The 27,879-nt window shown below is 46.0% G+C and overlaps 1 protein-coding gene across 1 annotated transcript; it reads right to left on the bottom strand.

The window, feature by feature from the left end:
- Positions 1-1,235: 1,235 nt before the first annotated feature.
- Positions 1,236-27,588, bottom strand: GCNT4 (glucosaminyl (N-acetyl) transferase 4). The gene is made up of 2 exons (XM_080679215.1): positions 27,425-27,588; positions 1,236-6,197 (listed from the first exon to the last, which is right to left on the bottom strand). Exon 2 carries the CDS (start codon positions 6,194-6,196, stop codon positions 4,832-4,834), a length of 1,365 nt encoding a protein of 454 aa, XP_080535341.1. The 5' UTR covers position 6,197; positions 27,425-27,588; the 3' UTR covers positions 1,236-4,831.
- Between the last annotated feature and the right edge of the window lie 291 nt (positions 27,589-27,879).

Below are 27,879 nucleotides of genomic sequence, written 5' to 3'. Positions count from 1 at the left end.
GCTCCCGGGAAGGAAGGAGCTGCGGCTCTGCGTGAAGAGCACCCCTGCCGTCCGGGGAATGGTCTTCCTGTGGGCTTTGCACACCCACACAAGTTGACCCACTGATCACCTGTCTCCGAAGTGAAGCTCCAGCTGTTTGTTATGCATCATCATAGGAAGTTTCCCAGTAATAGGCATGAATTTGCAGTCACCTGCTCTCTCTTGCTAGGGTTTCTTCATCATCAGTTTCATGAAACTAGAAGCCAGTAGTTCTAGTTTAGACGCAACTTTGTACACACCAAAGGAAATTAAAAAAACATGGAACTGCTTATCTAGGAATCAAGCCTATGGGTTTTTAATACGATGCTGGAGAGACTTACCCTCCCCACCACTACTAAAAAAAAAAAAAATCCAAATTCTTCAGTGAGATTACTATGCTTTGTATGATTGTCCAGCTTGGCAAGAGCTAGAACTTACCTTATCCAAAGAGTAGGTGTAAATTTCTTTATGAAGATTCCTACAATGGGCTTACTCCTTGAGATGGCTAATTTATGAGTGTGATACGCATGCTCCTTGCCAGTTAGGAAGGCTGGTGGCTGTCACTGCTTTAGAAAGGGTGAAAAAAGAAAACAGATGAAGGGGTTTTCAGAGCGAGGGCAGGGGCGTGTAGATGAGCAATGCCAAATATCCCTCAGCCTAGTAGACCTGGAGAAGGTCATGTTAGAAGGACAGAGGGAAGCTCATCAGGAATCACCCACCAACCAGGCTGAGGACACCGGTGGAGCCAGTCCTCATGTCCACAGGGCTCACAACCGGGCAGGAGTCTTGATGCAGACAGGAAGTCTGGCTTTTCCAGGGATTGAGGGACAGGCGATAAAGGGCTCTACTGCCTTATTAAGAACTTCCACAAAGTAACCAAGCAAACACAAGTATTTATCTAGATCAGTGGTCAGGCTCGCGAGCCGCGGTTTGCCACTCTGTTGACTAATGAGTTTGCCGACCACTGATATAGATAATTAATCTTAGAGAAACCAACCTGAAAGAGGTTGAAGACAGGGAAATCCTGGACGACCCTTTGAGACTTTTCCAAATTAAACAATTCATGTTTGTGTGCCTATGTTCTGTATAGAGTACACACACTGAATTTCTTCTACTCTGAAGTGAAACTGACTGTGGTCTTCACATCCTGGGCAAGTATCATAAACTGAAAGAGTCTTTGTGGGGAAATAGCACAACCAGAGAAAGGCAACACCATAAAATGTTTAGAGAACATTTTATTTTACAATACTGGAGAATTAACATCTGGTAGCAGCAAATACACAACGCAATTCCAATCTATTTAAAACTCGTGTAATGGGAAATATGTATTTTGAAAATGGTAACACACAGTAGGAGACTTAGAGATCAGTTGATAAAAATGTTTTAAAAAATCAAAACTCTCATTCCATCATCATCAACAACCACAAAAACAGCCGTAACATTCATAGGGTGCATTCATCCAACTTTACATTGCAAAGAAGATTGTCATTTCATCGAATATATATCAAATCATCACATTCTGGAAGGCAAGATAAATCTTCAGGTTTAACTCTACAAATTTAAACATTTATATAAATATTTCACTTAAAACAACCAAAACATTAAGAATAGAAGCAGCATGGGTCTTTATTATAATATTACAGGAGTTTGTTCTGTGTGAAATAAATACATATATTTTTGGTAGAACTTTCATTAATATTATTTGATACACTTTACAAACCCCAAGGTCCTGGTCTCATCACCAAATAACTTAGAGTGTAGATTCAATAAATACTATGCAAAGAACAGTGATAAAACACAGACTGCAGAACATCCTCCAGACCAGAGGGGATCATGCAGAAAGGCTGTAGGGAAGGGCTAGGCTGGGAGGCATGTAGGGATTCTGCAGGGTCCCCCAGGGCATGCTCTGACCAGCTCCCTGAAGGTTAGATAGTGAATCCTGAGAAATGTGTCTGTGAAACAAAAGAAGGCACTGCCACCTTTTCATGTTCCGTGTTTCATTTGAACATGGAATTAGACGGATTAATAACTCGCAAATTTCCCGAGGAACAAGAAATAGAATCATTCCTCCTGAGAGTCACGACACTGGACCAGGAGGTCGGCATTTGTTTTTCAGTCTTTGCATTTATTCTGATGACCAAAGGCATAAAAACCAAGATTGCATCAGGATCTTGTGTACTTAAACCTAGATAATAGGAAAAGTACTTCAATCCATTCTCCCAGTCTAAGCCACGGGACCAATTTGCTAATCATATTGGCTTAGAAAGAAGCCCCACATGGAGTGACTAGAGTTTCTGCAAACCTGGATTTGGTTCCAGACGTTGCCCCTGCAACTGTGGCTCCTTTTTATATTTCAAAAGTTGTTTTGTTGTTTTTTTCCGAAAAGGTAAATGGTTAAGTCTAACAATGGTGTTGGATCTATGTTAGCCTTATTGTAAGGCTGTTGTTCTCTGATACTTCAATAATTTGTCCCTATATTCAAAACACTTCATAGCAGTATTATTTACAATAGCCAAGATCTGGAAACAGCCCAAGTACCCATCAGTAGATGAGTAGATAATAAAGCTGTGGTCCATTTATACAATGGAATACTATGCAGCTATAAAAAAAGGAACTCCTACCTTTTGTGACAGCATGGATGGACCTGGAGAGCACTATGCTAAGTGAAATAAGCCAGACAAAGACAAATACCATACGATCTCACTTATATGTGGAATCTAATAAATAAAATAAACTGATGAACAAAATAGAACCAGAGGCACGGATACATGAAGCAGACTGACAAGAGTTCAGAGTGGAGGGGAATGAGGGAACTGGATGAAAGAACGTGAAGAGATTAGCCAAAGACCGTTTATGGATAGCCCGTGGACACAGACAGCAGTGTGATGACAGGGCTGGGTGGAGGTAGGCGAAGCCAGGACAGGCAATCTGGTGCTCACTTCAAAGATCGAGGTGACAGCTTGTCACAGTCACACACACTAACGACCTGATAAGGATGTTCTGCAGAACCCAGCTCTGCCCAACAGTTACTTATCTTTAAGAACAAGGACTTGGTGATTGTTTTCTGAAGAATAAAGTCATTTGAAGCAGGTAGGGGAAAGAAAGGAAGAAAAATGAGTTCAAGGGAGACAATGGTGCCAGGTGGCAGTTAGTTTCATAAACTTTAAAACAAGCAAAGTTCATTTCACAGACATTTTAAAAAGTACTTAAATACTTCAATCTTCCAAATAGTCTCACACTGGCATTGATTACTTCATCTTCATATAGTCCCTGAGGCTGACACTGAAACATAAGATCACCAAGAAATTTTTACAAGTCCCTTGATTTTCCGAGACATAAAAACCCTCCTCCTAACCCATTTCACCTCCAGCACCACACAGTTACATTACAATAGGTTTATATTTAATCAATATTCTTGCTATATCCTTAGGAGAATTAGCTTGTTCTCTCTGGATCTAAGCTAAGAAGACTGCAATGAACTTTCATAATTTTAAGTTTGGGTTCCACTTGGACAGTTGCTGGAGAAGAAATTTATTTTAATGACCATAATAATTAATTTTGAAAGCTGTCATATTTCATATAGCCTTTTCAAGAAAATTCAGTGATTTTCAGTTTGGTATTTCCATAAAACGAAAGTATACTAATTTCATTATAAAGAAACTTACATGTAATGGTAATCTATGAACTGGAAGACTTATGTTCAATGTTCTGGAATATAACATTTTGAGTATTAATCAGTTCTCATTTTTAATCAGGAAATGTGCTTTGAAGAAACAGTTGAATTAAAAAGGAGGCCATCATGACACCATTGTGTGACATGATGCAAAAGTCATATAAATCCCTTTGTTCCTCTTCAGATACCACGTGTCTCAATCCCTCTCCAAACACCTCCCCAACATTCAGACACTATAAATGCCACACCCACAGGGTCTCCCGACCCTGAATTGAATGGTGAGGCACCAAAAGTTAAATTATGCTTTGGCAAGCAGGAAATTGGACAATTTTTTGAGCTCTTCTGAGGTAGTGAAGTCTTTCCTTCTAATATTCTAATGGTTAGAAAAAGTTGAATGAGTTGAATTAAGAGACAAGTGGAGTACTGGTCACTGTACTTAAATGCTATTCTGAAATGGGAGGTTTATGTGGGTGATCACCACACTCTAAAATTATTCAGCAGGACCCAGGTTGTTATGTGGAGAACTTAAGATATTAAGGTTGCTGTATGAGTAAGGAAAGGCATATTGCCTTGAGAGCATTGTATAAGTCATTAAAACTTGGACTTAATTGCTACACATTTCTAAAAAATTGTCTGGCATACAGTAGGAGATCAATAAATATCTGATGGCTGTTTAAGAAGTCTGATTTATCTCAGTGAAATTACAGGCAGAAACAAACAGGCCCACCTGGTATGGGTCAGTGGTTGAGAGTTGACCTATGTACCAGGAGGTTGTGATTTGATTCCTGGTAAGGGAACATGCCCCGGTTGCAGGCTCGATCCCCAGTAGGGCGCATGCAGGAGGCAGCCAATCAATGATTCTCTCTCATCATTGATGTTTCTCTTTCTCCCTTTCCCTTCCTCTCTGAAATCAATAAAAAAAAACAACACAACACTTTTTTTTAAAAAGATACAAACAAAAGTACTCAACCAACTGCAGGCTAATTGTCACCAAAGGCTAAGTCACTTTCCCTTGTGCATGGAATTTTAGATCCCTTTCAAACAATTAGGAAGTTAAGCTCATGTGGTACTGGATTTGGGATAGTATACAGCTCCATATTAACTCCATTTATCAGATGTCTTGTTCCCATCATGATTTTATCATGAAGAGATTGTGGGATTTTTATCCATAAATAACTTTTCTGAAGACAAATTGATCCACTCTCTCTGTTGTTCTTCAAGCTTTTCTGCCAAGCATTTAATCAAGACAGGGTCCACCTTAGAATCAAATTTATTAGCAAACCAATGTCCATCTTTGATAAGCCACCTCAATTCTGCTGCTCCATAGATACACACACTTCGGCGGTGAGAGCCAGTACAACTGGGATAGAAAACGCCTTCGTGATAATTCCATTTGACAAGGCGGGTCTTACTCTGTAGGTCAGACACATCCTTGGCTGACCGAGAAATCTCCCCAGGGATTCCTGGCACCCGAATTAAGGTAGCCCAAAAATGCTCATCAGGCGAGTAGGTGTCTTCAGACCAGGCAAAAAAGTCTTTAACGAGGGAGTTGTTGAAAACATATTTAACAAATGCTCGACTTAAAACAAAGTAAGCACTGCCAACAAATATCTCAATGTTATGAGGGGGTGCTTCTTTGGAGATGTTTGTCCTTACTGGTAGCTTCACATATTCATAAGGCACCTGTCTGAGTTCATGGTGATAAATGAATCTTTCCGTTTTACTGTTAGGGGGTTTCACTGTCTCTAACATATTTGCTCCATTGAGTTTCTTCAACTCTGACACTAATTCAAAGTTGGACTTCAAAGGAAAGTCTTGTCCACACAGGTTGATAACATATTTCCATTGAACTGAAGACTTGAGAAGATCTGACAAGCAATTTAAATCAGCTTGGAGTCTGGAAATGTGGGCATAATGCACAGTCTCTAATTTGGAAGCAATGAAAATATTGGAGAAGCACTTAGCTAAATTGTTCATGGCGACTTTGAAGGTGTCGGGTGACTTATGGTCATAATGGATGCAGTAAATATTGTGCTGGTTGTATATAGCATGGATTAGCCTTTCAACCATGATTGCATCTTTGTGAACCACCAGAGAATAGGCTATTGGGAAGCTTTTCTCTTCCCTTGAAACGAGCTTTTGATGGTACCTTCTTAGGATCTGATAAACGTCACAATGGCTGGTCATTGCCACAACGTCATCATCATCCAAGTCGATGATGTCTCTTCTTCTAATTTCCAGAGTCTTGCCAATTTCCAAAGGCTCCTGTTCATAGACACCCGAACAGTTAACTTTATACCGGACTTCGCTGTTAACGTGGGTGTATCTGTTCCTGACAAAAGGGGAGGTACTGAGGAAGTGCTCCACCAAGTAAATGCCTCTCTGAGGGAAGAGGAGTCTCCCCACATCCAGAAGCTTCAACAAGGAGAACAGCCACAGGGTTAAGAACAGGATGAAAACTTTCTGCTGTAGAGGGTATTTAATGCAACATCTGAATATCTTCATTCTGTACGAGGCAAAAGGAATAATTCAGTGGAAACATTAAGATAAAATTACTTCAACAGACAAAGACAATAGGGTGGTGAAGGCCTGGGGTGGAGGGCGGGGGTGGGCTGGAAGAGGTGAAAGGGGCTCGGGGGAAGGGGACATATGTAATACTTTCAACAATAAAGATTAAAACAAGTTTCTTGCCTTGAGAGAATCCAGAAATAAGGAAATGGAACTATGTAGAATTTTGTGGTATTTTGTGGTATTCTGTACTAACTATATCTAATTTTGAGAGATGTTGCTTACCAAGTAGAATGGAAAATAATGTAAACTACTAAAATAGAGCCCAGCCGGGTGTGGCTCAGTGGTTGAGCGTTGACCCAGGAACCAGGAGGTCACCAGTTCAATTTCCAGACAGGGCATATGCCTGGGTTTCGGGCTCGATCCCCAGTGTGGGGTGTGCAGGAGGCAGCCAATCAATGATTTTCTCTCATCATTGGTATTTCTATCTCTCCCTCTCCCTTCCTCTCTGAAATCAATAAAAATATTTTAAAAAATATATATAGATACTTTAGTACTATGTCATTTATATTGTCTGCATTTCTGCTTAGCATATTTGGGGAGGTAGTACTCTGGGCAGAGGTCTAGAGAAATGGATGTCATTAAGAAATCTTTGAAGCGGCAAATGGCCCACCTGAGGCTAAAAGGAATATCTTTCTTGATTTTACCTTCAGATCCTGATTAGATGGACATCTGAAGTCAGATGGGAAAAACCCTGTGAATCCCACTGTTATAGACTGAATGCGTCTCCTCCAAAATTCTTATGTTGAAACTGAATCCATAACTGTGATGGTATTTGGGGGTGGGGCTTTTGGGTCATGAGGGTGGAGCCCTCATGAATGGGATTAGTGCCCTATGAGAGACCCCAGTGAAGACATAGCAAGAAGTCAGCAGTGTGCACCTGGGAGAGGGCCTTCCCAGAACCCATCATGTTGATCTTGCACTTCCAGCTTCCAGAACTGTGAGAAAGAAATTTCTATTGTTTATCAGCCACCCTATCCATGGTATTTGTTACAGAAGCCTGCATGGACTAAGACTACCTTAACAAATAAGAGCAGTAGGCAGTCACCCAAAGGAGCTATGGTAGGTATTAGGACTGTAAAGTTTTATACAAATTATACAAATTTGGTAATCCTGCACATTTCTTTATTTTTTTATTTTGCTAGCCTCCATTTCCTCATAGTGTTTAGCAATTTAGCCCTCCCTTATGGTGAAAAGAACATGACTCTCATTGAGGGTGGGGGATAAAAACTACTTGTGGGGGGGGCAGTTAGGCAATATTTCTCAGTTTTACATGTACCAACCCAGAAGAACTCATGTGTGCAAGGAAGGTGTGCGCACAAGCAGGTTCCCTGCAGTGTTACTTGTTCAAGTTAAAGACTGAAAAGCACTAAAACATCCCTCAACAGGGACTGATTAATTATACCCACACTGTGAAAAAGACAAATCTGCATGTGCCCCTGTGGAACAATTTCCACCATACAGTGTGAAATAGAAATAAGCAAAAGTCAGAACTGTGTGTAGTGTGCTCACATATGTATAAAAAAAAAAGACCATACACACAGGTGTCTACACACAAAGAGCACGTGTTGGCAAAACTTTCCTTTCTCTGTCACAACTCTTCAGCTCTGCTGTTGGAGTGAAAACGCAGCCTCCAGACAATGTAGGAGTGGGCATGGCTGTGTTCCAATAAACCTTTATTTACAAAAACAGAGAGCTGGCTGAATCTGGCCCATGGGCCAGTATTTCTGGGAAGATGTTGTATAGATACAACACTGCTGGGAACAGGAGTTGCTTTGCAGGGCAGGGTAGGCCAGGGTAGGAGGGAGGTTTACTTATCACTGAATAGCCTTTCATACTACTTGAACTTAAAAGGTGATTGTATTACTTTATTAGGTAAAAGCAACCTAATGAAGGGGAGGGCACAGATATGCTATTTGGGAGGCAGCAGGATCCAGAGAGTACTAACCAAGGTTTGAGGAGCCTAATATATCTCAATACATCTTAAATGAGAATGTAAACTTCAAACAATTTCCTTAGAGAGAATTAGCAAGAAATTTTTGAACCTGGTTTATTTTTGAAGATTGTGTAGCTGCATTGAAAAAGGTTTTGCTGGGAATTACATTTACTCATTTACCTTCGCTTGACTCACTCTCAAAGAACACCTATGGACGGTGAGCTGCCTGGCAGGATCCGTGCCCTCTCGGCCACATCTCCGTGTCTCTCTGTGGGTTTCCCGGGGTCCTGTTCTCAACTCACTGCTCTTTTCACGCATACTCCTCCTGGTCTTTGGATTTCAACTTTCACATACACAATGTCAACACTTTATCTCTAACCCCCACCTCTTGCCCAAGCCTGCAAAGTGAACAGCCAGTTGTTTGATGGACATGTCCATTAAGATGTCTAAGGCACTCAACCTCAATGAGTCTAGAATTGAACCTGACATTTCATCTCTTCTGTGTTTTCTGTCTCAATTTATAGTGAGACCATCCACTCAAGGAGCCACGCTTGAAACTCAAGAGCCATCTGACTCTTCCATTTTCCCATACACACATTAACAAATCACCTCATTAACACGCCTCAAACCCAGTCTTTCTTCTCCATCCTGTTACCAGGTCCAGACAACACCTTTGCTGACTCAGAACCCAGGTCAAAGGAACCCCAATCAGGCACACGGCTCAGAGTCCCTTGCCAGGTCTCGGCCTTCTGCTCCTCCACAGTGAACTGAGTAGGGTTCCATCCACTCAGTCAAGGCCACAGTTCCTGTCAGTTGTTGGAAATTGTGGGAAAACTGACTCGCAATGAACAAGGCGACAGACACAAACGACAACCCCAGACGCCCGAGCACACGTTCGGAATTGCGTGTTGTGTCTATGGCCATACCACCCTGAACGCACTCGATCTCATCAGAATTGGGTGTTGTGATAAACTTAGAGATTAATCAATCCCAAAACAATCAATCTGTCTCATCATTGTCCTAATTCATGGTAATTAGGCATAAATAGAAAGCAAGTTACATAAACGGCTAAAATTAGAATGAATCTTACCCAAATGAATTTTTTTCTTTTCTTTTCTTACTTTATTGGTCCATGAAATCTCAAATTAGCATTAGTTAACAGTTCCCGCTGATGACCACAGTGATTAAAATGAAAAACCCTCACATTGCTAAAGAGGTTTATAAAGGCTCCCAGAGCTGTCGTACCATTTTTGACGTACCATTTAATTATCAGCTTCACACGTAAGTGAAAAGGCAAAGGCCGGCTCCCGGTCCCGCCACCCTTTCCCGGGGCCCCCTCTGCACCATGCTTCCCCTGAGCCTTCCTGAGAACGGAATGCCTGGAGCACACACTTCTGACTCCAACCTGCTGCCTGGAGAGGCTGAGTGGGGCGAGGAGGCCTGGCTGCCTGCCCAGAGAGAGAAGGTCACAGGGCACCCGGAAGGGAGAGGCGGCAAGCACGCTCTGGGTCCCATGTCTGAGTCTCAGCAGTGAGGGACCAGAGTCCATTTTAAAGGAAGAAGGAGCGGGAGTTGGACAGCCCAGGCATCTGGCTTTTGATCCTTCCAACCAGGTGTCTTTAAGGGGAACACCTTGTCTGTCTGTGGGCCAGTCTTTGACATCAGGGGACAGAATCAGCCCTAAAAGAAATCCGCCCTGTCCCCAGTCAAAGCAAAACTCCTTCACAGAAATTCCTTGACTGAAAGCATTCCTTTCCCCAAGTTAGAAGATGTGATGGTACAAGATGAGCTTTTGTCAAATGCTGAAAGGGGCTGCTCGCTTCTTCCCAGTGGTGAGAAGTCAGCAGCTTATCTCGGGCTCTCAAGCCTGCAGGAAGTTCCCGACCAAAGTGCCCAACCAAGGCTCCACTTTTGGACACCCATGGCCCCTCCCAGCTGGGTCTGCGATTTGCTTAGGGAACACCCAGCAGCAACAGAGTCAGGGGCCTGAAGCTGGAGGTAAGCTGGGGGCAGGCGCCAGCCCATTGTGGCACTGCCTCCCTTCCCTGCCACCTGCAGCCCAGGCCTGTGAAAACCCCCAGGCGCCGGGTCTGGAGGGAGAAAAGGGAGCACCTAGGCCTGCCCCAGGTCTGACTCGAATTGGCTGGTCGCAAGCTGGCAGCTATGCTGGCTCCCTGGTTCCTAGGAGACCAGGGCAGCAAAGCCACCTTCTGCAAACGTTGAAAAGCTCGTGAGCAGGAAGCAGGCAGAAGTCGTCTTATAGTTACACTAGAGGCCTGGTGCATGAAATCTGTGCACTTGTGGGGGGTCCCTCAGCCCAGCCTGTGCCTTCTCGCAGTCTGGGACCCCTTGGGGGATGTCCGCCTGCTGGCCTAGGCCTGATCCTCCTCTCCCCCTGCCAGGGATCTGGCCTAAGCCGGCACTCGGACATCCCTCTCGCAATCCAGGATCCCTTGCTTCTTACCACCCACCTGCTCGCTCCTTATGGCTCGGCTCGCTGCTCCTTAGCGCTGCTGCGGAGGTGGGAGAGGCTCCCGCCACCGAGGCTGCGCTCACCAGCAGTGAGCCTGGCTTCTGGCTGAGCGGCGCTCCCCCTGTGGGAGTGCACTGACCACCAGGGGGCAGCTCCTGTATTGAGCGTCTGCCCCCTGGTGGTCAGTTCGTATCATAGTGACCAGTCGTTCTGGTCATTCCGCTGTACTGGTTGCTTAGGCTTTTATTATATAGATTACAAGTAATCTCCCACCCATGGGAGAAGGGTATGTCCCCTCCCACCCGCCCAGGCAGAGCAGGAAGCCTGACCTGGCGTGGAGCCTATCTCCACATGGGTTCAGTTCCTGGTGATGACGGTGGAACTGAGAAGGAAATGATGGTGAGGTTTGCTCACCAGAGCGCAGCTGAAACAGGGTCTCTATGGATAATTCAATAAAAACCCAACAGGATGTTGAATGAAGCTTTTGCCCCAAATCATCATTTCTCCCAGCCCTTCCAGGTGCTGTTTACAGCCTTACGGGAAATAGCAGGCACAAAGGTACACCCAGCTAAGTAGTTATAATTGCACTCAGGCTAAATGGCCACAGTCATTAGCAGCCCCTCAATGCACTCTCCTTAAGTCAGCGATTGCAAAATCCAGACATGTCATGGAAGTGCATGCTTCCTTTCCCAGGGAAGGAAGGGGATGGTAGTCATGAATGGGAGGAGGGAGACTGAAGAAAGGTACTGAATAAGGTTTAGCCTGGGCACCAAGAATGAGGGACCCACAGGCCATATTTGCAGATTAGGTGACCTCAGCCCCCTCCAGGCCCCTCCCTTTCCTGCTGCCTCCCTGCACACCTGCAGTTCCTTCCAGAAACTCCTACAGGTTGGAGGGGGGCACTTGGGAGAAGAAAGAAAGTGCCTGTGTGGGCTGCAGGATGCCACAGACCTGGGCTTGATCCCTGGAGAAACACTTAGTAGCTGCAAGACTGATCAAACCAACCTCGGAAGCCTGGTTTTCTGATCTCAAAGTGGGGATTAGCACCCCTCCCCCCAGCTGCTGTGAGGGTTCAGGAGACCCTGTGACAAGGGTCACCCCACAAGCACACGTGATCAGGCCTCTTTTTTCCCATGCCCAGCTTGCCAGACTCTAAATCTGGGAGGGTGTGCTGACTTTGTGTGGTTTTTTTTAATGAAAAGAATTCACTAGATAATTTTATGTAGACGACATTAAGGAGATGACTGATTTTTACTTTTCTGATCAAAGTGAGAGGTGGAAATGTTTTAGGAAAGGAGAAAGCTGTGGAGAGCTAAGAGCTCGCTTGGGGGCTGGGTGGGAGGAGAGGAATCCATGTGGGATCCTGAAACCATTGGGTTCAGCTCAGGAGAGGCCCCTGCACCCCTCAGGAATGGCCCATCAAGCACCTGGATCCTGGACAAGCCCCTCAACCTCTGCATCTTCGTTGGTCGTAGGACGTTAATAATAGCAGTGACACCTGAGGAATTTTGGGCTGAACGAGGGGATGCATGCACAGTGCTTCAGCACAGTCCAGATCATGACCGCATGGTAAATGCCAGCCGTGGTTCCGTCCCCTCCTCCCCATCACCTCCACCCTCATGCCCAGACACTACTGTTTCTCAGTGGTAAGCACTTTTTTTTTTTTTTTAGATTTTCCCCAGACTTTTGGCATCTTGTCTTATTTTTCAACCTACTTTCTATTCCCCCTAAAAGTCTCAACATAAATTCACTATTTTGGAATGAATAATGCCTGAACGCCTCCATGTAATGCTCTTTATTAACAATATCATTATTATTAATGTAGATTCATTCAATAGAGTTGCTACTGAGGACACTGTTCTAAGTGCTCTGCATGTAAGAAGTGAGGTAGCACCACCTTTACTCTTCCGACAAGGCAGTAAACTGAGGCACGAGGAAATTAAGAAGCTGCCCAAGGCTATAGGGCTAGAAAGTACTTTAGCTGGAACTTGAACCCAGAGAGTCTTGTTCCAGAGATGCACTCTTAACCCTTTAGCTAATACTGTCTCTTGGCATCTAAAGAAAAACTGTATTTTCCACAACAGTTTTGGTCCCTGACTAAGCTTTTTCATTACTATGTCTTATCTAACTGTCCTAAAGCTGGAACAGAAATGAATAGCAAACCATGTTTGAAGTCCTGAGCCTTCCACCCGTTTAGGGATTATTTATTTACAAGGCTGGGCCAATCCGGTGGGAAGGGAGAGATGAGTCAATCTCCCAGCCCGTGGAAGCCTCTGAAGGAAAAGAAAGCCAGCTCATCCTAAGAAATTCCTGTCTCGTGTCCTGTCTCTGTTTACTTACTGACTCACCTGTTTTTCAGGGGCAGTGACACCATTTGGGCTCTGAGAATCACTAATTATGTCAGAAAACTTTCTGGAGGACTGTATTCTCTTTGTGGGCCACCTTCTCCTTCTTAAACTCTGCATCATTATGTCTGTGTGAAAATAGGATTTGAAGCGTTATTGATTTAGAAGTGTGAAGATTTTGTTTCTTGTTGAAGTCTTACAAAGAAGAATAGTCACTTAAGAACACTAATATAAAGATGAGCTCACTAAACAAACAAACAAAGAAAAACCAACTAAAAAACAAAAAGAAAAACTCCTCATCCAGTTGCATGAGCTAAGGTCCTTCTACTGAACGTCGCTCCTTGATTTCAACAAAGCCACGGGTTCTCTTCGATGACATGCACATCACTGAACCCAGAGAAAGTTTTGGAGCGCGACCACTAGCTCGAGGATGACCCAGCCAAGACGAATTTCCTTCCCCCGCGCCCCCCTCCCCCCACCCCCACCTCCGCGCAGCACCCGAAGAGCCTGCAAAGGAGCAGGAAGGCAGGTCTCTTGCCCAGGTGGCCTTCCGTTCTCATTGTTCTAGAGCAGTGGTCGGCAAAACTGCGGCTCGCGAACCGCGGTTTGCCGCTCTGTTGACTAATGAGTTTGCCGACCACTGTTCTAGAGGAAGGATGGCAACAGCAAATAATTATCCGACTGAGAGCAGGAAACAATAAGGAGGTAAAATACAAGACAATACAAACTGAGAACAAACAGGCCTAAATGATAAGAGGGGACGGCGTCAGAAAGGAAAGGAAAAGCTTTTCCAGTCTCTGTTTATGAAAGTCAACATCCTCATTAAATAAATCAAAATCAGAAAGTCAGAAAAGTCTCAGAGAAAAATACAGCTCCTTAGTAATCCACCTCCCCTGCGTAAGGACACTGCCGGTGGTGTGCCCTTCCCGACTGTTTTCAATACACCTTGGTGGGTGTTTTTGTTTTGTTTTGTTTTTGTTTTTTGTTTTTTTGGCTTGCTTTTTAATAAGAAGTCTCACTAGATAGCACCGTCTTATGTTTCTTTCATTTCACAGTATACTGTGAACAAGTCCTAACCTAAACGGGGACTTTAAATTGTTAGAGGGTGATTTCGAACAGGGGTCAACATACATCTCTATAGGAAGAAAACATTTAAAGAATAGCATTTACTTTTCTGAGCCTTCTCCACCAAGGCTTAATTAATTAATCCACACTTCCTGATAAGCCTGGGAGCAAAATTTTAAAACTGACAAGGACTTTAATGGGGATCGAGTCCAAATTCCTCCTTCTCTAAATGAGGAAACAGGCCAACCCATCATTTAACACAGTTCCATTCTTGGGATGCTGGGAACATGTTTTCCCCATTGCGTACATGTTTGTACATCCACCTGAGCCCCTCAAGGGACTGGACAGAGCAGGGACCTCTCGTCCCCATATCTGGGCCCCTCGGGTAGCGTTCTATCCCGCCCAGCTCCATGGTCCCCTCCTCTCTTAGAGGGTTCTGGCCGAAGTCAACACAAGTCTCCATGCTGCCCGAGTCGCTGGGCACATACCTGCCCCTCCTAATGGTCTCACTAGACCTATTTACATTTTCTTTTTTATTCCACTCAATACGCCTATGCGGTAGGTGTTATCATTATCCTCATTTTTCAGATCAGGAAATTGAGTCACAGACAATATATGTGGAGGAGCCAGTATTCAACTATGGCCCAATTTTAGAGCCTACACTTTAAAAAAAAAACAAAACATATATATATATTTATTCATTTCAGAGAGGAAAGGAGAGGGAGAGAGAGATAGAAACATAAATGATGAGAGAGAATCATTGATTGGCTGCCTCCTGCACGCCCCACACTGGGATTGAGCCCCCAACCCAGGCATGTGCCCCGACCAGGAATTGAACCGTGACCCCCTGGTTCATACGATGATGCTCAGCCACTGAGCCACACCAGCTGGGCATAGAGCCTATACTTTTAACCACAAAGCGAGGCTGCCCCTCCAAGCTCTTGACAGTAGCAAAACCCATCCAGAAAGTATTTTGAATCCACCCACCCCTTTCCACTCCATCAGAACCTCTCTAATCCAAAACAGCATCCACTCCTGCCCACCTATGAAATCACCTCCTCACCAGCTTCCTTTGCTTCCCTCTAATCCATTCTCTGTACGGCAGCCAGAAAGATCTTTTAAACACCTAAGTCAGATCACTCCCAACACTTAAAACCCTCCACTGGGGTTTCACTGCACTTAGGATAAAACCAGAAATTGTTCCCATGGCCACAAGGCCCAGTATGGCTCCTGCCCCTGCCCTCCTCTCCAACTTCATCTTAATCTGCTCATGATACTCTAAGCAACACCAGCCTTGACAATTTCCTAGGACACCAGCTTCTTCCTGCCTCAGGACCTTCGTACTGCTGACCCCATGTTCAGACCGCTTTCCCTCGGGCCCTGGCCTGACTGGCCCCTCACATCCCTCAGTGTAGGAGGAATGTCCTTTCCTGGGCTCCTCTCTGATTACCCTTCTCGACTCTCTAAGTCCTTGTTTTCTTCTAAGCACTTATCACAGTGGCAGTTACTTTGTTAACCTGTTTATTTCTGTCTCCTGGACAGGCCTTTGTCTGTTTTCTCAACATGTAGGTTTTATTTTAGGTTAATATAATAAAGAATTTAAAAGAGTGTTTAGTTAAAAAACTAAACATCCTGCCCTGGCCGGTGGCTCAGTGGTTAGAGTGTTGGCCTACACACTGAAAGGTCACCTGTTCAATTCCAGGTCAAGGGCACAGGCCTGGGTTGCAGGTTCAATCCCCCCAGCCCAATCCAGCGTGTGTGAGAGGCAACCAATCGATGTGTCTCTCTCACATTAATGTTTCTCTCTCTCTCTTTCTCTCCTCCTCCCTTCCTCTCTTCCACGCTCTCTAAAAATCAATGGAAAAATCTCTTCCGGTGAGGATTAACAAAACAACAACAAAAATCTAAGCAAACTTATGCCAACTGTATAGAACAGTAAAAGCAGACGCTTCATATTTTCATACAAATTATAATGTTACAATCATTAGAACAGTGTGGTGCTGTGCCAGAATAGAGAGATCAATGGGCTGAAATTCAGAAACAGACCTGGGAGGTAACGCTTTTATCTATGGCTGTGGAAGAGATGGCCAGTTACCTTGCAAGACCCATCCTTCCTTTCTTCTGTAACAGGAGAACCCCTATATTGTTGTAGCAGAAACGTGCCCCTCTGAAAGCCTCTCCCCCAGCCTCCGTTATAGAGGACCAGTCAGTGAAATATAATGCCAGGATCTGGGAAAGTTCTCTAAAAGCCCTAATCTGGGGGGAGGCATGCCATGCTGTTGTCTATTCCCCTTCGTCCATTTTTCTGCCTGAACTCCAACATGGCGGCTAGCACTGCAGCTGCCATCTCAGCACCATGAAGCATCCGGTCAAGCGAGTATCAGAGACCTCAGCCCCCAAACCTCAAACCACTGAGCCAGCAGCAGCAAAGGCCCGCTCTGTGTTCTTGTCATATGAGAAAAACAACACCCTTCTATGGTTAAGATGACCATATGGGAAGAGGAATGCTTCACACACACACACACACACACACACACACACACACACAAGCTTAAATTTAAACCAGGCTAACGTGTCCACTTATACAACAGCACAATCCCATATATAGCCAAGTGCAAAATTATGTGTCTCAGATGATGCTGAATGTCTGCCTCATCCATCTGTATGCAGAGGCAGATGGAGGCTCTGGGTAAACATTGGAAGGAAAGCAGACTCCAAGATTGACCGAACTAACTCTGATGTTGGTGCAGCCTGCTCACCAAACCTCAGGTAAGCACGACTCAGCTTATGGCAAACCTCCTTTGGTCCGGTTCTGGCCATAGGCTGGGGGCAGGCCACATGATTTCTGAAGGTCACCTTACAGGGGAGCAGCCTTCTGGAGAGCTTGTTGTAACAAGCTTGTTACAAAGAAAAGATATCAGTGTCGTGTAGGGTGAACCACATTGAGCAGTTGTGAGTCCCTCTCTCATTCCTCCCCTACCTGCCTGACCCCATTCCTCTCCTCCCTGCCACACACTTGACCCTTCCCCTCCGCCCCCACACACATCTTACCCTCCTGCTCTACCTTTGTGTACAACATAATGGGTTTGGAATGTAAAGTGGACAGTTCTGAATTTCAGTCCTGACTGCCCTAACGAGCTGTCACTAATCTCGTTACCACCTGCTTTCTCATCTGTGAGAGAGGGCCCAGGGGCTGACCCACAGGGGCACTGTGGGGACAGAGCTCACCCGTGGGCACAGGGGCACACAGGCCGCGTGAGGGTAAGGGGCGGAAAGCAGTTAAACAAGAGCCGGAGGAGGAGCCCCAAGTGTCACAGAGCAGGGGCTGTTTTCCTAACGGGGACTGGACTCCATCCTCAACATGCCGCTGCAACCCCCCCACACGCCATGTCTGCACGCAGAGACCGCCTCCCAGAGGCAGCCGTGGGGGTCTGCCCCGGCAGGATGGTACTGAAGCCCCATCAAAGCCTTCAGCATTCTCACCGTCAAGGGGAATCAGATGGCTGCCCACTGTGCTATTCTTACGACTTTTCTGTAGGTTTAAAATTTTTTAAAACAGCTTCCTTTTTGTTTGCTTGTTTTTTTGTGTGTGGGGATAACGGGGACTAAGTAACAGGGACTAAAAAACGTCCCTGCCTTGTATAAGGATTCAGATGTCCATTCTGAGCAGCACTGTCTTAAACATCTTTACAAGCCTGGTGTCACTGCTGGCTTTTCTATAATATAAACTTCCTGAGTATTACCTGCTTAACATCTTTGTTATAAAAATAACTTTTGTTGTTCCATATTTATGAATTGATAATATATGCATTTTCTACTATTTTATTGTCATAAAATATATAACATAAAGTTTACAATTTTAACCAGTTTTATGTGTACAGTTCTGTGGCATTAAGTACATTCACTGCTTTGTAGCCAATACCACCATCCATCCATAGAACTTCTTGCCCAACTGAAACTCAGTACCCATTACACACAAACTTCCATTTCTCTCCTCCCCCGGCCCCTGGCAACCACCATTCTACTTTCTATTTATATGAACTTGACTACTCTGGGAACCTCATATAGGAGGAATCAAACAATATTTGCCTTTTTGTGACTGGCTCAGATTACTGAACACAATGTCTTCAAGTTTCATCCATTTTCTTCCTTTTAAGGCTGAATAATATTCCATTGTATGTATAGACCACATTTTGTTAATCCATTTGTCTGTCCATGGGCACTTGCATTGATTGCTCCCATCTTTTGGCTCTTGGGAATAATGCTGCTATGAACATGGGTGTTCAAATATCTGTCATGTCCCTGCTTTCGCTTCTTTTGGGTACATATCTTATATACATGCCTTTATGCTCATATAGCCTATTTCTATCCCCCTTCAATTGGTTGCCCATCCATCCAGCAAACATTTACTGTGGTCCCACCATGTGCTAGGCAGGCACTATACTAGATTCTGGGGAGATACAACTAGAAACTGTGCTGCCCAGGAGAATACAGAGAGAAACAGTGAGGTCCTGGGCAACTTGGACACAATCTCCAGAAATCCCAGTCATTTTGTGACATTTAAATTTTATTGTAGCGACAATTCCCCAGAAAAGGCCACTAGCTAGCAGTTGGAAATACGTCTTTTATTGAGGGATTTTCATGCCATGGTATTGACTTTATGTTCCTCCTGTCTTAGGATCCCTCCCCTGGGCCCCATCCCTTTCTTTAGCTCCAGAATCTCCATATGATTCTTTTCAAATATTTTTTTATTGATTTTAGACAGAGGAAAGGAGAGGGAGAGAGAAAGAGAAACATCGATCGGCTGTCTCCTGCTCATTCCCTACTGGGGATCAAGCCCGCAACCTGGGCATGTGCCCCGACTGGGAATTGAACTGGTGACCTTTTGGTGCATGGGTTGACACTCAACCTACTGAGCAAACTGGCCAGGGCTCCATATCATTCTACTAGTATGTTTTCATGACACAGTCTTCACACGTTAATTTGTGTCTACCTGGGTGTCAGCCCACCTATCTCTCCTGACCCATCTGATGCTACATCCATCTGCCTTTGCCTGCCTCGGAGTAGGGCAGGGTGGGTGCCAGAAAGGCCAAAGGGAGAACCTGGTGGAAGATGATGACTGGCAGAGAGAGCCTCTCCTTTTAGTAAATGTGGGGGGGGGGGATGGTGGGTAGAAAAGGATGCAACAGTTCAAATATTCCAAATATGCTGCAATGATGCAGAGGAGTAGAAGGAAGAGAAAAGAAACCTGGGCAAGCAAGGACCTGTGCTGAGACTGTTCTTCCTGGTCTGGGCACCAGTGCCCACCCTCTGCTGCAGTCTGAACCAGCAGCTTTGTCACAGGTTGTCCACATCTGGCAGATGCCCATGACAAATGTCGGCGCTCACAGAGCCTCTGGAAACAGGCCCAACCTATCCAAAAGCAGACAGGCCGCCTGTCCAGGCTGAGCACAGGAAGCCCTCCTCCAAAGGGACTACCTGGTCTATTTCTCCCTTAACTAGATCAGAACACAACAAAGGGGATAGATAGACAGAGGAGGAATGAAAGCAAAGAGCTAGAAGATCCGAGTGTTCATGGACGTTTACTTGAGGTTACAAAGCGCTGCACTGGCACCAGACACATTTGCTGCGGTAAGGCAGAACCCATCGAAAGAGGTTTGGTGGCATCTTGGAAGAAGAAAGTAGTCTTGGGTTCTTCTGGAGACTTTTGCAGTTTGGTTTAAGGCTCCTCTTTCAATGCAGGGGAGGAGGAAGAAGAGGGCTCCAGGAGGATTAGATAAGGGTCATGAATAACAGTGTAGAATTCCAGGCACTGCTTCATGCTCTAGCAACCATGGCTAAAAGCATTATTGCCATAAAGTTGTTTTGCTTTTGCCTTTTAAAGCCTTTTTTGTGCAATTACATTATCTAGTTGTACTCCTTTAAGAACCATGTGTGACAGATTGCTGACAGATATATGAAAAGGTGCTCATCCTCACTAGCTGTAAGGTAAATGCAAGCCAAAACCACAATGAGATACCACCTCACACCAGTTAGAATGGTTATTATCAACACAACAGGAAGTAGCAAGTGTTGGAGAGGATGTGGAGAAAATGGAACCTTCACACCTGCTGGTGGGAATGTAAATTGGAGCAACCTCTATGGAAAACAGTATGGAGGTTCCTCAAAAAATTAAGAGCTACCATATGACCCAGCAATCCCTCTTATGGGTATCTACCCCAAAAATTTGAAAACGCTTATTCATAAAGATATATGTGCCCTTACGTTCATTGCAGCACTGTTCACAATATCTAGGACATGGAAACAACTCAAGTGTCCTTCAATGGATGACTGGAAAAAGGGGACATGGTTCATACATACAACGGAATACTAGTGGGCCATAAAAATGATGAAATTTCTATTTGTGACAACATGGCTATATCTTGAGAGTATCATGCTAAGTGAAGTAAGTCAGATGGAAAAAGATGAGAACCATATGATTTCACTCATATGGGGTATACAAAACAGCAATCAACAAACAAATGAACAAACAAAACAAATTTATTGACACAGATAACAGTATGGTGGTTACGAGGGGGAAGGGGAATAGGAGAAGGAAGAAGGGAGAAGGTGAAGGGGGTCAAACATATGGTGATGTAAGGAGACTAGACTCTGGGTGGTTAGCATACAACACAACATACATATGTCTTTATTAACTCATCTCACCCCAATAAATTTAATTTAAAAAATCCTAAAAATAAAAAAGAATCATGTGTGAGCAAAATTTTACATTATAAAATAACTTAAATCTCTTGGCTAAATATGGACTTGAGTTCTAGAGCTTGGGAGAAGGGAGTGTGCAATGAAGCAGAGAGGACAAATGAGGCACAATTTTTACTTCCTATTCTTTTGAAATTTCTGAATTCAGCTTCATCTGACTGTAGATAAGTTGAAAATTACTTCTGTGTCACCTACAAAAAAATCTCGGTTGGTGGTATAAACATAAGAGCGAGAAAGAAGCCTTCATCACAAACAGCTCCTGAGGAGGTGCCTGGATGATGCCGTGACAAGCCCGCCCACCTGGTGAGAACAGCTCTCCCTGGAGAGACTGCCACGGAGCACTTGAGAACAGCAGTAATTTCAATGCAAATCACAATGGGACTGATGACAACTACTCTGATGTTAGGCCCAAAAGGACTGCAAAAGATGCCAAGTTTTCAAGCCTCATTAACTGTGGGGAAGGCCTCTAACAAAAATACTCATATTGTTAATTCCTCAGGCCAGGACATCAGCGGCCCAATTGGCAGAGGACATGAAGGTTTCTACGAAAAAGGACAGAAATAGGACTCCAACAGATCTGCACAGACTTGCATCTAGTAAGATGAAACTTAACAGAGATAAAGACTAACACTTAGGTCCAAGAAATTAACTGCACTTGTCCCAGATGGAGAAATGTGGTTCAACAGGAGCATCGATGGAGAACAGCTGTGTTTTGGCTGGCTCTATTATTTGGAAGAGTCTCTGTTCAGTATAAAACTGCCAGGTGAGTTTTTCTTTTAAAGGCAGCAAAACCAAATCTAAAACCAAATCGATGTGGTTCTCCCAGAGTGAGGATCACAGAGCTGCAGGGATCTTAGAAAGCATCTTCCACCAGTTTAGACCTTCGGACAGAGAAGGGATGGGTTTGTGTCTGGCCACAGTTTTCTGCAAGTTAAGCAGCACAGTGAGAAGCTAGTGACCACAAGAGGAAAATGACAGGTTAAGACCAAAGAAGTGAAAATTCCAAGAGGAATGAAAGCTGGCTCCAAATATTTTTTTTAAATATATTTTTTATTGATTTCAGAGAGGGAGAAGGAGAGATAGAAACATCAATGATGAGATTCACTGACTGGCTGCCTCCTACATACCCCCTCCTGGGGATCAAGCCGGCAACCAGACCTGTGGCCTGCCCGGGAACTGAACCGTGACCTCCTGGGTTCATAGGTTGACACTCAACCACTGAACCACACCACTGGGCTTGACTCTAAATATTAAAATGCAGGTTGCTGGACCCAGAGGTCCCAATTCAGCAGATCTGGTGGGCTCAGAATTTGCATTTCCCAGTGCAAATTAATAAGTTCCCAGATGATGCTGATGCAGCTGGTCCAGGAACCATACTTTGAGAACCTCTGCTCTAAGTAACAAAATCATAGTTGTTCTTAAAATATATATACTAGGTGTACCAGTTAATAATGCGGATTTTGTAATCAAAGAAAACATGATAATTTCAAGAGAAACATCGAAAGTGCTTTATTCAGAGTAATGTCCGTCGCTAGCTACACATTTCCCCCATCTTTCAGGTAATTTGTGAATACCGTCCCAATAGAATTTTTCTTGTTTTGAGGCAAAACATTCAGAGACCCAATTTTCTACTTCTTCGTACGTTTTGAAGTGATGCCTGCTGTTCAGTCATTTGGTCATCTCTTACTAACCCCCCCCTGCCCCCCTGCCGGACTGGTCACCCCACGCAGCCTGCTGTTCAGTCGTTTGGTTGTCCCTCACTAACCCCCCTGCTGGCCTGGTCGTAGGCAGCCATCTTGTGAGGGTGTGAGGGTTAATTTGCATATTACCTCTTTATTATATAGAAATATATATATATATATATATATATATATATATATATATATATAATTTTTTTTTTTTTTTACTAAGACCTATCATTGGCAATGGCCTATTTCTTAGTAAGCCAAATTTAGGGAAACTTTATTGGTTTTAAAACTCCACACATTGGTATTTAAGTTTATGCTTAAAAGTTTCACCTTTACTTTCCGACCCTTAGCGTTTCTTATTAGTTCAGCTTCATAAAGTAGACTTCTGTTTCTGCTTCATTTTCTGGCATTTTATGTAACAGGCCATTTCTCTCTGGTCTTCTTCCACTTTTCCTTATTTTTCTAGTATACTCAGCAGAAAAGCTTCATCACACATTAAGACGTGACCTGCTTTTATTAAATGGTATCTGGCTGTTCACATTTTCTAGAATAGTAAATATTGATCCACTCCTTTCCCCAAAGCCCACACCAAGCCCACCATTCCCAGGGGCCCATTAGGGTTTGAAGCAGCTGCATTTAATTCCTCATTAATTTTGTTTGATCTTATGTACTTGAAGCTTCAGCCTTTAGATCTCACAAGGAAAATTACCAGCAGATGGAAATGCATATAAAATGACATGTAAAGCAATGCAAATTAATACAAAACATGTATCTCTACATTGCTTAAGAAAAGTCTGATATCTGCTTTGCTCCTCTGCACTCTGGTGAGTGACATGGGATCCTTTTATTACAATTAATTTAATTTTGTTTTATTTTGTTTGTTACAGCTAATTTTAAAGAGCATCCAGCACCTGACACTTGCTGACATGCTAAGTGGAAGATGCCCCTGCCTGTGAGTTAGGCAAATGGGATCCTGGCCTTAACTTTGCTGCTGTTCGGCTCTGAAGGGCTTGGACAGGTTCTCAAGAGTTCTCTAGGTCTCAGATTCTACATCTGGAAATGATGGAAACGACATCATCATAACACACCCACCAGCGCTAAGGCTTACTGAGCACTATGTACCAGGCACAATGCGCACACACACACACACACACACACACACTGTACATGCAACACACACACACACACACACACACACACTGGGCATTCATGATGCACATGTGCCTACCTTGTGCATACATCATACACACATTCATACATTGTACAGACACTGCACATACATAATGCACACATGCAATCCTCACAATAGCCTGTAAGAAGTCACCACAGAGCATGTACTATTAGGTGTGGTGCCATTTCAGAGGCCAGGAGACAGGAGACCAGGCAGAAAGGTCAGGGAGCTTGTGCAAGGTCATGAGCTAGAGTGGTGGGGCCACTCCAGGGGCCACTCTCAGCCACTCTGCAGCTCTGTTGTGTGATTTCCATCGATGTTTCTCCTAATCATTAAATTTGCATATCTACGAAGTAAAACTTCAAACTTCATAGACATAGTGCTTCAAAATTTGTCTTAAAAAGATGCTGAAATTTGTTACATGAGTTTGATATCAAAATGCCAGCATGACCAGGCTGTTTTTACCTAATGCTCCCAGAGTGGAAGGGACTCCAGACGTCCTATATGTTCATCCCCTCCTTCCCACTCGTTCATTCCATTCACAGATCAATGTGAGCAGCTCTCTCATCTTAAAAAAGCCAGCCCTTGCCCGGCTGGTGTGGCTCAGTGGTTGAGCATCAACCTATGAACGAAGAGGTCACGAGTTCAATTACTGGTCAGGGCACATGCCCAGATTGTGGGCTCAATCACCATTAAGGGGTGTGCAGGAGGCAGCCAATAAATGATTCTCTCTCATTGATGTTTCTCTCTCTCCTTCTCCATTCCTCCCTGAAATCAATAAATATATATATATTTAAAAAGCCAACCCTCTGCCCCACCTCTCATTCAAGGGACAATTTCTAGGGAGGTAAGTGTAGCCCCCCCACCCCCCACACACACACCCACGATGCTCACTCCCACTGCAGCTTAGGTGGAGATCCAGCACTGCCCTGGTTTTCCTCCACCTTTTCCCATGAAGGCAGGGGCTTTTTTCCAGGTCCACACCCCTTCCCCAGCCCACCCCAGGCTTAAAACAACAGGTGGCCCCCAGCTCTTGGGAGGGTAATCTGTGGCCTGCTGTATCTATCCAGACACTGAAGTATTTCTAATCTCAAAGCCTAGAAAGCAGTTCAGAGTCAACAAAACCAAATCTGCCCCCAAATCCTCCCTTCCTCCACTGTTCCCTCCTTTGTACATGGCAGCACCATATACCCAAGTGCTCAAGCTTAAACTCAGCGGCGTCACCCTGCACTCTCACACCCTACTAGTCACCAGGTCACTCCGAGGTCTGCCGTCAATCCACCCACCTGTGTCATCCCTGCTGCCACGACCTCGGCCGAGGCCACCAGGCCTCTCACTGGCCTGGAACCAGCCCTGTCTACTTGAAGGGCTGTCAAGTCCATTTCCACACAGCCACTGCAGCTTTGAATTTAACTCTCACCAGGATACTTTCAGATGTGAAACAGTCCCGAGGATCAATTCCGCACGATGGCCCAAAGATCTGGCATCATCCAGCTCTGGTACCTGCTGACCTCAGGTCACACTAGACGGGAACAGTCCCTGCTCTCCCCTCCTCAGCCTCAGGGTACACCCTTCCCTGGGCGAGCACGCTCCCCCTTTTCTCCTTTGCCTCCTTCCATTTAGTTTATGCAGCTCCTACTCCTCCTTCAGGTTCTAACTTAAATCTCCCCAAGAAGGCCTCTTTCCTTCACCCCAGCACACCTGTGCTCCCACAGCACACAGTACGTGCTCAATAAATGTGGGCTGATGAAGTGACTTTTCAACCTTGCATTACATAATCCTGTCTTACTGCTTTCTTTCTGCCTTTGAAGCTGGCATAGTTTTACTCCTAGTCCATGGTGCTGTAAGCCCCAGGTCCCCAACGCTAGCGGCCCCACTGGTTGGTGATTCTCAAGGCGGGGAGAGAGCAGAGGCTGGGCACTCTCTGTATAGTCTTATGTCTCTACCTGCTCCTGCCTCCTCGGCCCACGTTCATGCCAAGTGAGTTCCATAACTATGTACTGCCCTACCCTGAGGGTACTTAGCCTGGTGCCATGGAGTGTGCATTTGGACTAATTGCCCACTGATGCCCTTCACCCCCCAAACCACCTCTCTGCAGACTGTGTGGCATTTAGCAAATAACTGTAAACTTTACCTCTCAAAGGAATGGGTTCAAGTAATAACCAGGAGGGAACACTTCTCCCCCATTCCCAAAGGAAACTCTTCAGTCTTTCCCACAAACTTTCAGTGCCTCACAACCCGATTCTGTGATTCTTCAACTATGTGTCTCTCTGCAAATGCAAGTTAAACAACGATTCAACAGCATCTTAACTGGTCATTTCCCACAGCGAAATGGATCCTTAGAAAGCGCGATTTAGAAACTGCTCTCTGCAACGATTCGCTTACCTTTAAGGATTTTACTTCCTTATGACACTGTCAACAAGAACTGTGCAAAGGACAGGCTCTAGAATGCCTTCGATAGGTGGCTTCATAGAAAGGGCGTATTTGCGCAAGAAAGGTAAGATCAAAAGGGGTGGCTTTCATGTCTACCAAACAACGTGGACACTTAATATGATCTATCCCAAACTCCCTTAATACTCTAGTTTGCTGCTTTTTTATTTTGAGGACGAAAAAAGACAAGGCTAACGCCAGCTCCCCACGGGCCCAGACGGACTACAATACACAAGTTTCCTCGGCTACAACCACGAGGAAAAACCTCCCCCAAGCGAGACAGCGTAGTTCTGAAATTAGCACAACAATACCACCCGCTAGCACCGTTAGCCCAAGCAAAGAAGGTAAGCCGACTCCGGAGCGCGCACCTCTTGGCTCGGATCCCCGGAGGCCCCCAGCCCGCCGGGAGAGCGCCGCCACTTCGCAGGGGGATGGATGATTCCCGGCCAGCTCCGCCGCGCCAGCGCTAGACCTTAGAAGCGCAGCAGATCGTCCCTGCCGAGGGCGCCGCGGGGAGGTCAGTCCCGCAGCCTCCGGTGCGCGATATTAGGAGACGTCCCCACCCCCAATCCACACACCTTGTCCTATTGGGGAAGCAGCCCATTCCCGCGGGCGCCGCCTCCCTCTCCCTCCCATTCGCCTCCCGCCGCCTGGGGGCCAGGACGCCCAGGTCTTGGGCAGCGTGGCCTGGCCCCGCAGGTCCAGGTCCGAGGAAAGGCTAGCAGGCGGGTCCGAAAACACGGGCGTGGGGACCCCGTCCTTCGGCTCCCCTCACCTGGGCGAGTCTAGGTGGCCCTCCGGCCAGGACCAAGACGGCGGGCCCCGGCCCCGGGAAAGGCGCATCCCGGCAGCCGCGTCCTCACCCTGGGGGACAGTCCAGAGAAAACCCTGGGACGCGCGCGGCTACTCCGGCCATCCCGCTGCGCTCTGCCCAGGACGCCCTCGCCCCATACGCGCCGGCCGCCCCGCACCCTCCGCCCTCGTCCCCAGGGAACTTCCAGCGTCCGGCCTCCGCCCAGGGCCCTGAAGTTTCTGCGCACAGCGAAGCCGCCCCCGGCCCCGGACTCGGTCTCCGCCGTCCGGTGCCCGCACCGGCCTGGGGACACCCGCAGGCTCAGCCCAGGATCCGAGCGACTTCCCCGGCCGATCCCCGCCCCCATCTCTCGACAGGGACGGGCGCCCAGGTTTTTCCCGGAGATAAAGTGAAAGTCGCGAGGAAGAGAGGGTCCGGACGTCCCGGCCTCCCAGCTGCTGGAACAGGGGCCCCGCACCGCCGCCGCGGGACCAAGTCGACTTACGAAAGAGAGCGGGCAGCCCCGAAGCGGGGTCCCCTCGGCTGCTGAGGTCGTCCTGGAGGGGGCCTCGGCTGCGCCCCGGACTCCCGGCCCCTCTGCTGCCGCGGGTGGCTCCCGCCTCCTCCAGCACCTCGGCGGCGCGCCCTGCCAAGCAGTTGCTCTCCCTCCGCCGCGGGTGGGAGAGCGCCGAGCGGCCCCCGTGACGTGAGGGGAAAGGAGGAGCGCCACAGCCGCGCTCCCGCAGAGGGAGCTCCCGGCCCCGCGCTCCGGGGTCCCGGCTCCGCGCTCCGGGCAAAGTTCCCAGGCGCGCGCGGCGCACGTTCCGCTCGGGTCGAGCCGCGGCTGCCCCAGCGTCACCCAGGTTCGGTTCCCTCCCCGCGTTAAACAGACCAGAAACCCGAGGCCTGAAGAGCTGAGCGACTTGCCCCAAGTTGCTCAGAGAGCGATGACAAAGCAAA

This window comes from Plecotus auritus (assembly GCF_963455305.1).
Source record: "Plecotus auritus genome assembly, chromosome: 7".
Lineage (NCBI taxonomy): Eukaryota > Metazoa > Chordata > Mammalia > Chiroptera > Vespertilionidae > Plecotus > Plecotus auritus.
The sequence above is the reverse complement of the archived record's forward strand: the minus strand, read 5'-3'. Positions and strand labels throughout refer to the sequence as shown.